The sequence below is a fragment of the Ursus americanus genome, chromosome 24, assembly GCF_024610735.1.
Source record: "Ursus americanus isolate L20-20 chromosome 24, mUrsAme1.1.p, whole genome shotgun sequence".
In the NCBI taxonomy this organism is placed as follows: Eukaryota; Metazoa; Chordata; class Mammalia; order Carnivora; family Ursidae; genus Ursus; species Ursus americanus.
Genome location: NC_142150.1, coordinates 39,114,562 through 39,126,970, shown reverse-complemented (window position 1 = coordinate 39,126,970; position 12,409 = coordinate 39,114,562). Strand labels below are relative to the sequence as shown.

At 51.0% G+C, this 12,409-nt stretch overlaps 1 protein-coding gene across 1 annotated transcript; it reads right to left on the bottom strand.

The window, feature by feature from the left end:
* Positions 1 to 207: 207 nt before the first annotated feature.
* LOC123794532 (phospholipase A and acyltransferase 5) lies at positions 208 to 10,670 on the bottom strand. Its single transcript, XM_045800695.2, has 6 exons — positions 10,580 to 10,670; positions 9,758 to 9,842; positions 8,284 to 8,392; positions 5,299 to 5,407; positions 2,805 to 3,067; positions 208 to 1,310 (listed from the first exon to the last, which is right to left on the bottom strand). Exons 1-6 carry the CDS (start codon positions 10,668 to 10,670, stop codon positions 1,218 to 1,220), a joined length of 750 nt encoding a protein of 249 aa, XP_045656651.2. The 3' UTR covers positions 208 to 1,217.
* Positions 10,671 to 12,409: the final 1,739 nt, after the last annotated feature.

Genomic DNA, 12,409 nt, shown 5'->3' with positions numbered 1-12,409 from the left:
AAGTTCAGATGCTAAGAAAAGAATGGGGGGGGGGGGCGGTAATGGAAGAGTTTCACTGCAGGTCTGCTTTGTCCAAATAGGAGAAAGGCTCATGGGCGATCCTAACAGATCTCGTGTGAAATGCTCTGGGCTCTCCATCCCGTGCTTGTTCCTAGCCATTTTTTTTTTTTCAAGATTTTATTTGTTTATTTGACACAGAGAGAGAGCGTGCGCACAAGTGGGGGGCGGGCAGCAGAAGGAGAGGGGGAAGCAGACTCCCCGCATAGCAGGGAGCCTGATGCAGGGCTCGATCCCAGGACCCCAAGATCATGACCTGAGCTGACGGCAGACGCTTAACGACTGAGCCACCCAGGCGCCCCGGTTCCTAGCCATTCTGAGAGTCCCTTCCCAGATGCCTTCAGCTCTCAACGGGCACCAACCATCCCTGGTCATAATTCTAGATCTGCCGTCAGGCCAACAGCGGTCAACACCCAAAAATTGCTCCTTCCTCTCCCTCATGAGCACAGAAGTCCACTGAGGAAATTATTTTAAATACTCGTCTGAAATCAGTGAAAATACCAGTTTCAAATCTTCTGATGATTCTAAGGTAGAAAAGCCAAGTAAATGTTGATTATACTTTAAAGCAGAGGGTGTTAAGCAACAAGGAGTGAGGCCGGCGTGGGATTTGGGATTTTGGATTAAGCCCAGATGGCCTTGAATAGCAAGTACTGAGTTTCCGTCAAGTCTCCTCCCCCGCACAGCGCTGCGGGTCAGAAAGAGCAGGGTTCGCGCAAATGCAAAAAAGCCGGAGACATTCGAGTTCAAGAACAAGAACTTCTGAAAAAGAGCTCTCCGTTCCTGGGAATGTTCCAGCAGAGGTTTCCCGGATGGCTTAGGTGGGATTCAAACATCACAGACCAGAGTCAGCCTGAGAAACGAGCAAGGCCCTTCCCACAGGGAGGGAGATAACGAGCCTGCCAAAGGCCTAGCACGGTGCCTGGCCTCTCACGGTTACGTACTAATAAATATTCGCTTCTTCTCACCCCGAGAGTCCACGGATCTGTGATCACATATATTGGATGTATTTCTGGAGGGGTAATTGGATACATTCTAGATTCTTCCAGAAGCTCACAGTTTTCTCGAGTCGGGCTATGGAGAGAGAAGGCAAGGGGAGGCAAGGAGGCACATGGTCCTTGCGGATGGCAGCATTTCTTCCTCTGCTGGGAGTCCGAGCGCCTTCAGGCAGTTACGGGCTTGGGCCTTATGCTCTCCACGACGGCGGAGATGACCGCGCCCGCAGCCTTGGCGCCTTCCATCAGCGCGTGCTCTACCTGCAAAGCAGACCGGTTCACAGGACTCTCAGGGGTGACCCCAGGCTTGTGCCCTGCCCTGCCCCTACCGCACCACTCCCCTTCAGCAACCGGCCTGCCTGGAGGAGGAAGCCACCTGTGCTAGCCTCCATTACCAAAGATCCTAGAGCTGCAAGGGACCTAGAGAAGGCAGGATGGCCCGAGAGGGACATCCCAGGCAGATGCACTCCCTGTCCCCCCGGGGGCATCCATAGCTCCTCGCCCCCTTCCTCCCTCAGGCCAGGTGTCTGCCTCTCGTGTAGGGCTCAGAGGCAAAGGACCTCGGAGCGGCTCAGCCACTGAGGTCGTCACTCCACAGACAGGGAATCTGAGAGCCAAGGAGGAGAACTCGCTTGGACAAAGTCACGGCAGGAATTCGTGTCTCCTCCATAGAAGGCCCCTTATCATCCATTTGGTCCCTGGGGCCTCTTGTCATGTACAAATGCTCGTGGGACGGGAGAGCCCCTACACCAGAGCCTCCAAGCCCCCCGCACTGGAGCCAGGCCTCCGCAGAATGGAGGACAGGCCGGGAGAGGACAGAATATAAAGGAGGAAGGTGCAGAGAGTGGAGGGGGAGGGGTGCGTGACCTGTTCATACCTACTCGGCAATAGCAGAGAGACCAGCGTTGGGATTTGAGCCCAGCGACCCCAGAGAACATAAGAACCACAGAAAAAAAGCAGAAAAATGATGTTCCTCCTTTAACTCATCATTTCTCAATCTATTAAAAAGGGGATAATAAATACACCCCCCCTCCTCTCATGGGGTTTTAGTAAGGATCAAATAGGAATGAGGGCTGCTCAAGTCGTCACACGTATTTAGAGCTATTGTCCAAAGCTCTTGAACACACGGACTGTGCCTCACTGGGTTATCCCCGCCCTGGCTGGTGGGGGGTCACGAGCCCGAATGCAGCCCGGACCAGGCAGGTAAGGTGGGCGAGGCTGGCAGGTGGCACGCCAACCCACACACGCCCCATCTAAAGAAGCAGCCACTGCTCGGCCCCACGGGGTGTCACCAAACAGGAACAGGGGCCTGATGGCCTGATCAATGAGTTGTTCTAGAAAGGCTGTCAATCCAGATCTTTCTACATAAAATTTCTATGTTTTTAAATGTTGGCAAGTAATACAAATTAAAAAAAAAAAACCACACTATTTGTCCAAGCAAAACATGTCTGTGGGCCACAGGTAGCTGAAAACCTCACTTTATCCCTGTTTTGTAAGAGAACAAACAGCTCAGAAATAAAACGGTCTGACCAAGGACACCCATGGCCAAGCCGGGACCCCCAGGGTCCTAGCTCTGCAGCCCGGAGCCTTTGCACTCCTCCACGGCCTAATAGACCCGTCGGGTCCTGCCAAAGTGGAAGCCCACCAGCACCACAAAGAGCATGAAACCACTGACCACCGTTCTGATCACTGATGCGATGACGAGCCCCAAGACGGCTCAGCCAGAAGCCACCGTCCCAGCAAAAGGCGCCCTACCTGCTGGCTCCTGGGCACACCGTATCTGAGGCCATTGACAAAGTGCTCACAGTTCCCCTCGATCAGGCTGTACTGCACTATCTTGTTGACCATCTCTTTTGTGCGCTGGAGGATCTGGTCCACGGGCAGCGGCAGGTACGTCCCGTCCAGCTTGTTGTTGACCTTCCAGGAGCAGCCATGCAGCACGTCCTCCAGACGACTGTACTTCACGACGGCGCGGTTGCTGAAGACGGAAGTGATGCTGCCGGCCTCGAATTCCTCACCTAGAGCCCAAGATGAGCAGAGGCTGGAAAGCTGCGAGGGACAGCGGGGCAGAGCCCTGGCTCGCTCTAAGATGCGGGTCCAGCTGCTTGCCTCCGAGGCCTCGGCGTCAGCTTCTATCAAAGGCGTGGCCGAGGACGGGGAGCTGGATGGGGTGAGCTGCCCCCAGGGAGACACCTGTCGCCTGGATATCAGCCTGCCTCTCAGCCTTTTTTTTTTTTTTATGACTGATGATGTTGAGCATCTTTTCAAGTGCTTATTGGCTATGGATAAATTTCTATTCAGATCCTTCTCCCGTTTTAAAAATTGGGTTATTTGTCTCTTTATTATTGAATTGTAAGAATTCTTTACATATTCTGGGTAGTAGAACATGTCAGATATGTGTTTGCAAATACGTTTTGCATTCTGCGGCTTGTCTTTTCACTTTCTTTTTTTATTTTCTTTTTAAGATTTTATTTATTTATTTGAGAGAGAGAGTGTCAGAGAGAGCACAAGCAGGGGGAGCTGCAGAGGGAGAGGGAGAAGCACGCTCCCTGCTGAGCAGGGAGCCCGATGTCGGGCTCAATCCCAGGACCCTGAGATCATGACCTGAACCAAAGGCAGACGCTTAACCGACTGAACCACCCAGATGTGTGTGGCTGCCCGGAACCACCTTTCCCAGGAGACTTCTGCCCTGCACCGCACACCCCATTGTCAGCGATCTTCCTCATAAAACTCTAGAAGTACCTTACAGTGGGACCCCAGATTCCACTTGTACTATACGGACCTGACCAAGTCCTAGGACTTGAGTCTTGCTTTCCTAACCAGACTTCAGTAATTTTCACAAATGTGTGTTAAGCACCCTTACGTGTGAGCGTCGCTCCTGGCTGCGGGGCTAGCATGGGGCTCTGTGACCTGCCTCCCTCTGCAGCCTCGGCTGGGCACAGGGGACGCCACGCAGACAGGGCCCTGGGTGCCACCCACTCAGCTTCCGCCCAGAGCCACACTGCCTTTCTCCCCACTCAGATATTGGGATTCAAAAACAGGTTCCACAGATTTGAAAAAAGAACGATTTGAGAGGAACTATATTGTCATATTCAGTCCCTAGAGGAGACAGATGTTCAGAGAGGGTGAAGAACCCGCCCAAAGCCAGGGCCGTCGTAATATGAAACCAAGACCGTTCTTCTGCTCTGACCATATGGATAGGCAAATGCGTGTACCCTCCCCTGCAAAAGTCGACCGAGAACAAGAAATGTCCCTTGTCCTCTTCTTACGTACTTGAAGAATATCTGCCGATTTTAGGAAAGCTCGCAGCGGGCAACTCAGCTTTCAGGAACAGAATTCATTTATAGAGAAAGATCTGATGGGGAGGGTGGGGACATAAGAGTTAGCGACCTCTTTGGTTATACAAGAGGGAGGCTCCTGGACTTAGGGGATGTGGAGGTGACATGGAGCACTTTTTACCTTCTCAGCATGTAGGCGGGGCAAGGGGGAGGGGCTCCCTGCAGGTGAGAGTGGGGGAGGGCAGCCCAAGGAGGAGGATGGAGCCCGGGGGGTGAGGGCCTTTGGTCTCAGTGCCCTTTGTCAGGGTCATCCTGAGTGGGCAGTACTCACACAGGATACAACATTGAAAAGGCATCAGACCATAAGCAGTGGTGTCCCCCAGCCTCCCCTTCTCCCAGTGCCTCCCAGTCTCTTCGAGGGAGGTGACTCCTGTGACTCAGTGTGTCTCCTGTTCTATCTTCTACCATCACCCCGTTCTCCCATCAAATCTCCACTAAATTTTAACTAGCCACCAGTTGAATCTCAGCCTTGTGTTAGGCAACCTTGAGCAATGAAAGGAAGGCTGTGTCCACGCTGAGGCGGGAGCAGCCTGGGACAGGCAGAAAGAGCAGGGAGATGAGCCAGGGAGGACGTGCCCAAGCCATTAGGAAGCCGGGAGCCGCATTTGGGGGCCATCGGAACATGGAGGCATCTGCACCCCTCCTGGGGAAGCCTCCGAAATAAGAGGAAGGATACGGAGGCTCAGCGAACACGGGGCCACCTTGTGCATTGCCTCTCCCTTGGCGCTGGACACTCGGTATGTTTGGCAGACGGAGATCGAGCTCCGTCACCCAGTCGACTAAGGGCCGGGAACGCGTTGCGTGTGTGCTTGTTAATGAAGGGAAGCAGCTGAGAAACAAGAGCTCATGCACGTCTTACTCCGCTAACTTCACTATCAATACCAATATGTCAATAGAGTATCCACCCTTACTCGGGGCTGCCAGATGGACCACGCAGTCATCTTCCACGTAGATGGCCCAGTGCTCATAGCCGATTCGAAAAATCTCAATCAGGTCTCCGGGTCTGGGTCTGGGTTTGCCCTGTGACGGGAGAAATAAGATAACATAAAGAAACTGCACGCGGCCCCGGAGCTCCGGAGACCCTGTTTGGGGATTAGCTACAGCTCGGCCTGAAGACACTGGGTTTCATCACTTTCTAGAAATCCAGGCTGCCAGACGCTTCCTTCCCAGGCAAGACCAAAGACCCCCCACACACACTGTCACTGGAGTTATTAAAGCCACAGAGGCTAACTGTGCCACCTATCGACGTACTGCCACTGGGCTCCAAATGCACCGTTCAGCTAAGCTCCGTGAAATGTGCCCGAACTCTTAAGCTTTTCTCCCTGAAAATGAGCGCGTCGTTAAGCATTGCAAGAGGAGAGGGTTCCCCTGCAGTCTGGCTTGGGGCAGGGGATGGGGAGGGCGATGGTCAGTAGTGGGGGTGTGAGGACTTCTGGTGGAGCTCTGCCTGAGCCAGAACCCTCCAGTAATAACCTTTCTGAGCCCTTTGACAGAGAAAGCAGTGCCGACACTCCAGCGCCTGCTGGTGTCTTGATTCCCTCTGCCTGTCTCCCATGTGGACCACGTGTGGTCCAGAGGGGTCCCCCCTCCTCTGCGTGCTCAAACCACTGGCTGACAACACCCCCGCCCCCGCCCTACACTCCAAAAGGTTGTGCTTCCCCAGGAGTTACAATGCCACCCTAGCCTGGCCAAACCAAACTTCTCCGCTCTCCTCTCTAACGAGGTGTGAAGCCCCTCCAAGCCTGTCCTTCCCTGAGTATTGTCCCTCAGCCCTGGGAGGCCATATCGAGGTTCTTCATTTCTTGTAGTTACTCATACACAGTTTAACAATTCTTTATAGTAAACTTCCTCCTGTTTAATCTACTGGAAGTAGATTCCCCCTGTTTAATCTAATTTCTATCTCTTGGCTGGACCCAGAATGCTGATACTCTGTCTCTTCAAAGAAGCCTGGGGAGGAGACAGTGTGTGTGTGTGTGTGCGCGCACAGTATAGTATTGTGCACTTAAAAATTTATTAAGAAGTTAAATCTCATGTTAAGTGATTTTACCACAATAAAAACAAAGAAAGAAAAGAAAACCCAGAGCTTTGCAATTGCAAACCCAAACTACAAAAAAACAAAAACAAAAACAAAAACAAGAGGAAGAAAGAAAAAGAGAAAGAAGAAGAAAAAGAACTCTCCTATCCCCTCCTTCTGTAAATATGCGTCCCTCCCAAACTGTCCCTAAGGGTGTCCAGGAGGGGTCCTGGGCAGAAGTCCTGCTCACTGATAACTCCTGAGAAGGCGAGCTGAGCAATCAGAGCCTGGGGAGCCCGAGGGAGCCCATCACACCACCCCACCCACCCATCAGCTTGACAGCGGCTTTGTCACTTAAGCACAATCTGCCAGCTTTAGTCTAATTTGCTCAAAGCTGCATCTCGCCTCCCAGTTCCCAGCTCTATTTCCCTGGTGGAGGACACCCATTTGCCTGGCAGAAATTCACAGAAGTACAAGGGGGCTTTCTACCTGTTTCTTTTCTGAGATGCAATTTACAGAATTTGTGTAACCATCACCACCCTCCATTGCACTTCATCAAAATTTAAAAATTTTGTTCTTCAGAAGATATTGTTAAGAGAGTGAAAACACAAGCCACAGACTGAGGGAGAATACTGCAAACACGTATCTGATGAAGGGCTCGCACACAGAATTTCTGAAGAAACCAAGGGAAAAAATGGGCAAAAAGATTTGGACACTTCACCAAGGAAGATACATATGGAAGATGTTCAACATCGTTAGTCATTGGGGAAATGCAGATTAAAACCACAATGAGATCCCTACAGGCCCATGAGGATAGCTACAATTAAAGAGACTAGCCATACCAAATGCCGATGAGGGTGTGGAGGAACTGGAACTTTCACACTCTGCTGGTGGGAATGTAAACTGGCACAACCAGTTTGGAAAACAGTAGCTGAAAAATACAACTACCGTATGGGGGGCGCCTGGGTGGCTCAGTCAGTTAAGCATCTGCCTTTGGCTCAGGTCATGATCTCAGGGTCGTGAGACTGAGCCCATCAGGGCTCTGTGCTCAGCAAGGGAGACTGCTTGAGATTCTCTCTCTCCCTGTGCTCCTCCCCATCACTCTCTCTCTCTCTCCAAATAAATAAATAAAATATTTAAAAAATACATCTACCATATGATCTAGCCATTTCATTGCTAGCTATTCACCCAAGAGAAAAGACAACATATGTCCATACAAAGACTTGCACACTGATGTTCACAGCTGTTTTATTTGTGATAGCCAAAAACTGGGAACAGCCCAAATGGCCATCGACAGGTGAATGGATAAACAATAGTGTATCCATACAATGGAATACTACTCAGTAATAAAACAGAATGAACTATTAATCACATGCAGCAATATGGATATAACTTCAAATAATTACATGAAATTATGTGAAAGGAGACGGACAAAAAGAGCACAGAAGATATGATCCCATTGACATAAATCTCTAGAAAATGCAAATTAATGTATAGTGACAAAAAGCAGACCAGGTGCTGCCCGGGGATGGGGGCGAAAAGAGGCCGGATTTACAAAGGGAAACAACGTTTCGGGAGTTACGGAGATGTTCATCATCTTGATTGCGGTGATGGTTTCACGGATTCGCACATACTATACCAAACCTAGCCAAGCATATATTCTAACCATGTTGCATTTTATCGAATGTCAGTTATAGCTCTGGAGTTACGCTCCAGTCAAGCTCATCAGGGTTCAACAAAGCTGTTTTAAAAAAATGTTAAGGCACAACCAACATCCCAAATCAGTATGCACTTCTACCTGCCACACAGTCTAAATAAAGTACAACACAGTCTGCAGAGAAGTCGCAGTAAAGATGTGGCTAAGAGCTCTTGGGACGCTCACCTCCGCGGCTTGCTTTGTTAAGGTCCCAGCACTCTCAGGCTTCGGGGCTGAATTCCACTCCGCTCTTTTCTGCTTGGGTGTGGTCTCCAAGTTCACTACCGGCTTCTCCCTAATGAATTTTGCGATCATAGAGTCAACAAGTAACACTACTTCACAATTACTGGAAATTCTGCGTTACTTCAGATCTGTGATTTTCAGAGCTCTTTCAATTTCGAGACCCTAGGAAACATCTTCCCTGAAGCTTGTTTCCGGAACCACACCATTAGGAGCCTCACAAAGTAATCACCGTTGACTGCTTTTCCGAGGAGTGTTAAACTGCTAATGAGAGCAGTGAGCAGCTTTCAGGGTTTTTTAAATAGCTGATCATCTTTCTTCCATGTTTATGAAAGTGACTTGCACATAGCTTTACAAAACTGGTAACGGTACGTAATGGCTTCTAATGAAATGCAGCTGGCCTCTGCTCCCTCCCTTCTCTCTGCCCATCCTCCTGGGAGAGGCAAGCCCCTTAAACCCTTGAGCTGTTTCTTCCAACAACTAGTTCCATATTTCTGAGAAATCGCATTAAGCCTCAATACTATAACTGCAAGTATCGTGAGAGAAATCCGTATATTTTGTCCCTTGAACCAAAACGTTGTTAGCAGAGGACTGAAACCAAAGGCAGGAATATGCTTTGGGATAGTACAGTGAAATATATTGGGGTCACAAAGGCCTGGGTTTGGGGCGCCTGGCTGGCTCAGTCAGTAGAGTGCTAGAGTCTGTGACTCTTGATCTCGGGGTTGTGAGTTCAAGCCCCACGTTGGATGTGGAGATTACTTAAAAAATAAAATAAAATCTTAAAAAAAAAAAGAGCTGGGTTTGAACCCTGGCTCTGATCCTTGCTGCCCAAGCTTGAGCTAGTAAATGAATGTGTCTGAACACCAGTTCGATTATCTATGAAATAGAGATGAGAGCATTTGTCTCGCAGAGTTGTCGAGGGGGTAAAGGAGAGAGAGGGCACACACGTCTAGTACATTACCAACCAAAACTGGCATTTTCTTTGCCTTTCCCCCACGCTTTACCTCTTCTCCAAAGTACAGTGTATGGGGGTGGCGTATAGCTCTTTGGGGGAACATTCAGACCCTTGAAATTTTAAAAAGAAGCAAACTGTGTGTTTAATGAAAGTGAACTGAGGAAATTTGCAAGATCACAGCATTCATTAGTGAGACCGAGTGGCCACGTGGAAAGAGCCAGTTCTCAGGGTTCTGGAGGTCTTGGGGCTAGAAACTGCTACCAGGCAGGTCTCATCAGTGGGCCCCAGGCCTGGTGGTAATCTGCTGTCTGGAGCACACCAGCCTTCCCTTCACTGGTTGGGGGGTGGTGTAGGCTGGTTCCTATGGAAACCCCTCAGGGTTTGCTTTATATAACTGCCATCAGAGTTGGTTCTTCAAAGGCTTCCCCTCCCTAAGACCCAGTCCTTCCACAGCGAGACTCTTACCCCTCCTGGATGCTTCTGCTCAGCTCTGAGGCTCCCTGCTGCGGCTCCTTGGGAGAGAGCAGGACCAACGCTTGAGATGGTTCTTCTAGGGGGTTGGGGGATGGGGAAGAAGATGCTGTTTAAACCACAGCTGCCTCCTATAGGGAGCGAGATCTGTGAAGGGAGAGTGGGAGCCAGCACCTTGACGTCTCTGTGAAGGTGGGCTCAGAGCTCCAGTCCAGAGCCCTGCCTGGCCTGGTCAGCACTCCACCAGTTTGGGGGTAAAGGAGGGGGATGGTGGGACTAGGTGCTGGAGAGGGCTCCGTTCCCCTGGGAAGGAGAGACTTTGGAACTCCCACGGATGAAACTGGGAGAGGATGAGGTGAGATCCCAGAAATCTGGGGGCTAAACCTGAGCGCAGGAGCTTCTGAGGCCTCAGAGCCCTAGAGCCACGGTCAGCTCTGCTGGGGAGCAGCCACCTCTGCTTCCACTTCCACCCGAAGTAGAGTCGGAGGCTGGATCCCCGAGAGAGACACTGGACGCCTGGCTCGCTTTGATTGAATTACCAACAGAAGGTCATTCCCCAGTATGTGCTCATTCAGGTTAAGGGGCATTGGCAGGACCGACACGGAGCTAGGAGAAGAAGCCTTGAAGGCAACTCTGGTGCCTTTTCCGGGGGTCCGACGGCCCGCTGGACCTGAGAACCACCCCCCCCCCCCGCCCCAGTAAGGCCTGCGGGCCGCGGCGCCGCGGTTCGGTGGGGAGGAGCCCGGTTCTTGTGGCCGGGCCTAAGGGGCACAGCTGAACCGCCTGGGGCTGGTGGCCTGTCCCCAGGCCGCTTACCTGGGGCTCGAGGGGCGGGGCCGGGGCGGGGCCGGGAGAAGCGAGAGAGGCGGTGCCTGCTCTCCCCGCTGGCGGCCGGGGTGAGGCCCATCCCGCTGCTGCGGCTCCGCGCCTGACCGGGCCCAGTCGGCTCTGCCTGGGGCTAGCGGAGCCGGGGGGGGGGCGGTGGAGGGCGCTGGCGCGGCGCAGTGAGGCCCTGCCTAGGGCGGAGGGGCGCCTGGCTGGGAACCCGGGGCGCGCAGCAAACGGCGGGGCGCTCGGGCGCCGTGCGCACGGGGGAGGGAATGGAGGGGGCGCTCAGAGGGGCGCTTAGAGGCCCAGGAAAGGCGGCGGCGGAGGTCATCGTGGGTGGAAGGTAATGCAGAACAGTAGGAACGGAAGCCGGAGGTGCCATCCGACGTGGCTGCTGAAGCCCACTGAGCGACTAACGCACTGATGCCAGATTAGGAGGGCCTGGGAGGCACGCTGGGGAGTTAAGATCTTGAGGGATTCAAAGTTTTTATTTGAGGGGCGCCTGGGTGGCTCAGTCGGTTCAGCGTCTGCCTTGGGCTCAGGTCATGATCCCAGGGTCCCGGAATCAAGTCTCCTGTCCATCAGGCTCTCTGCTCAGTGGGGAGCCTGCTTCTCCCTCCATCTTTGCAGCTCCCCTGCTTGTGCGCACGCGCGCTCTCTCTCTCTCTGTCAAAAAAATAAATAAAATCTTAAAAAAAAAACCAAAGTTTTAATTTGAATTATTTATATAACTTAAATTCTATGTTATGTAACTAATTATGTAATATATATAATATATGCAAAAGAACACATGGAAGGCCCCTGGGTGGCTCAGTTGGTTAGCTGTGGGACTCTTGAGATGGGCTCAGGTCTTGATATAAGGGTCGTGAGTTCTAGCCCAGGGATGGCTCAGTTGGTTAGCTGTGGGACTCTTGATATGGGCTCAGGTCTTGATATAAGAGTCGTGAGTTCTAGCCCAGGGATGACTACTTAAAAAAAAAAAAAAAAAAAAGCACATGGAATACATGTAGTTGTGAAACACAGTAAGATTACTCCCCAGGAACACACCAGTCTACTTAAGAACAGGAACGTACCCAGCGCAGATGCTCCTGCCTGTGTCCCTCCCTTATCCCATCTCCCTGCCTCCCTCTGCCAGAGATAACCTCTCCCCACTCCTGTGTCTATTATGCCCTTGCTCTTTTTTTTTTTTTTTTAAGATTTTATTTATTAGAGAGAGAGAGAGAGCCTGACAAGGGGCAGAGGGAGATGGAGAAGCAGACTCAGCCCTGAGTGGGGAGCCCTTCCCAGGCTCTATCCTAGAATCCTGGGATCATGACCTGAGCTGAAGGCAGACGATTAACCAACTGAGCCACCGAGGCACTCTCATGCCCTTGCTTTTTAAGATAGCTTTTTAAAATCCCTTCTTTGTACTCCTCCTACATCATTTCATTTTGCATATGTGAAGCTTTATAAAAATGGTATGCTGTATGCTATCTTCTGCAACTTGCTTCTTTCAAGGCTGTTTCCATAATACATACATAGTACTGTATACATCTGTAATTCATTTTCCCTGCTGGAAAATATTCCATTCTGTGAATATACCACAATTGATCGACCTGGTGATAAAGTCACATGATTTTTTCCTAATTTGGAATTAGAAACTATTGAAAAGAACCCAAATTGTGCCCTGACGGATGCACACAAGAGATTCTACAGAATTTAGTACCTGGGAAGGTATGTAAATATTCAACTTTACAACAGAATACTAAAACATTTTCCCAAGTGATGGTGCCAATTTCACTTCTAGCAGCCATGTGTAAGCATTCTTGGGGATTTACA

Bases quoted from the DNA above. Each gene is read 5' to 3' on its own strand.
- LOC123794532 (XM_045800695.2), bottom strand. From the start codon at position 10,670: ATGGGCCTCACCCCGGCCGCCAGCGGGGAGAGCAGGCACCGCCTCTCT. The intron at 9,843-10,579 runs GTAAGCGGCCTG...CCAACCCCCTAG, and splicing joins CCCCGCCCCTCGAGCCCCAG to AAGAACCATCTCAAGCGTTG. The intron at 5,408-8,283 runs GTGAGCGTCCCA...CTCCCGTCACAG, and splicing joins TAACAAAGCAAGCCGCGGAG to GGCAAACCCAGACCCAGACC.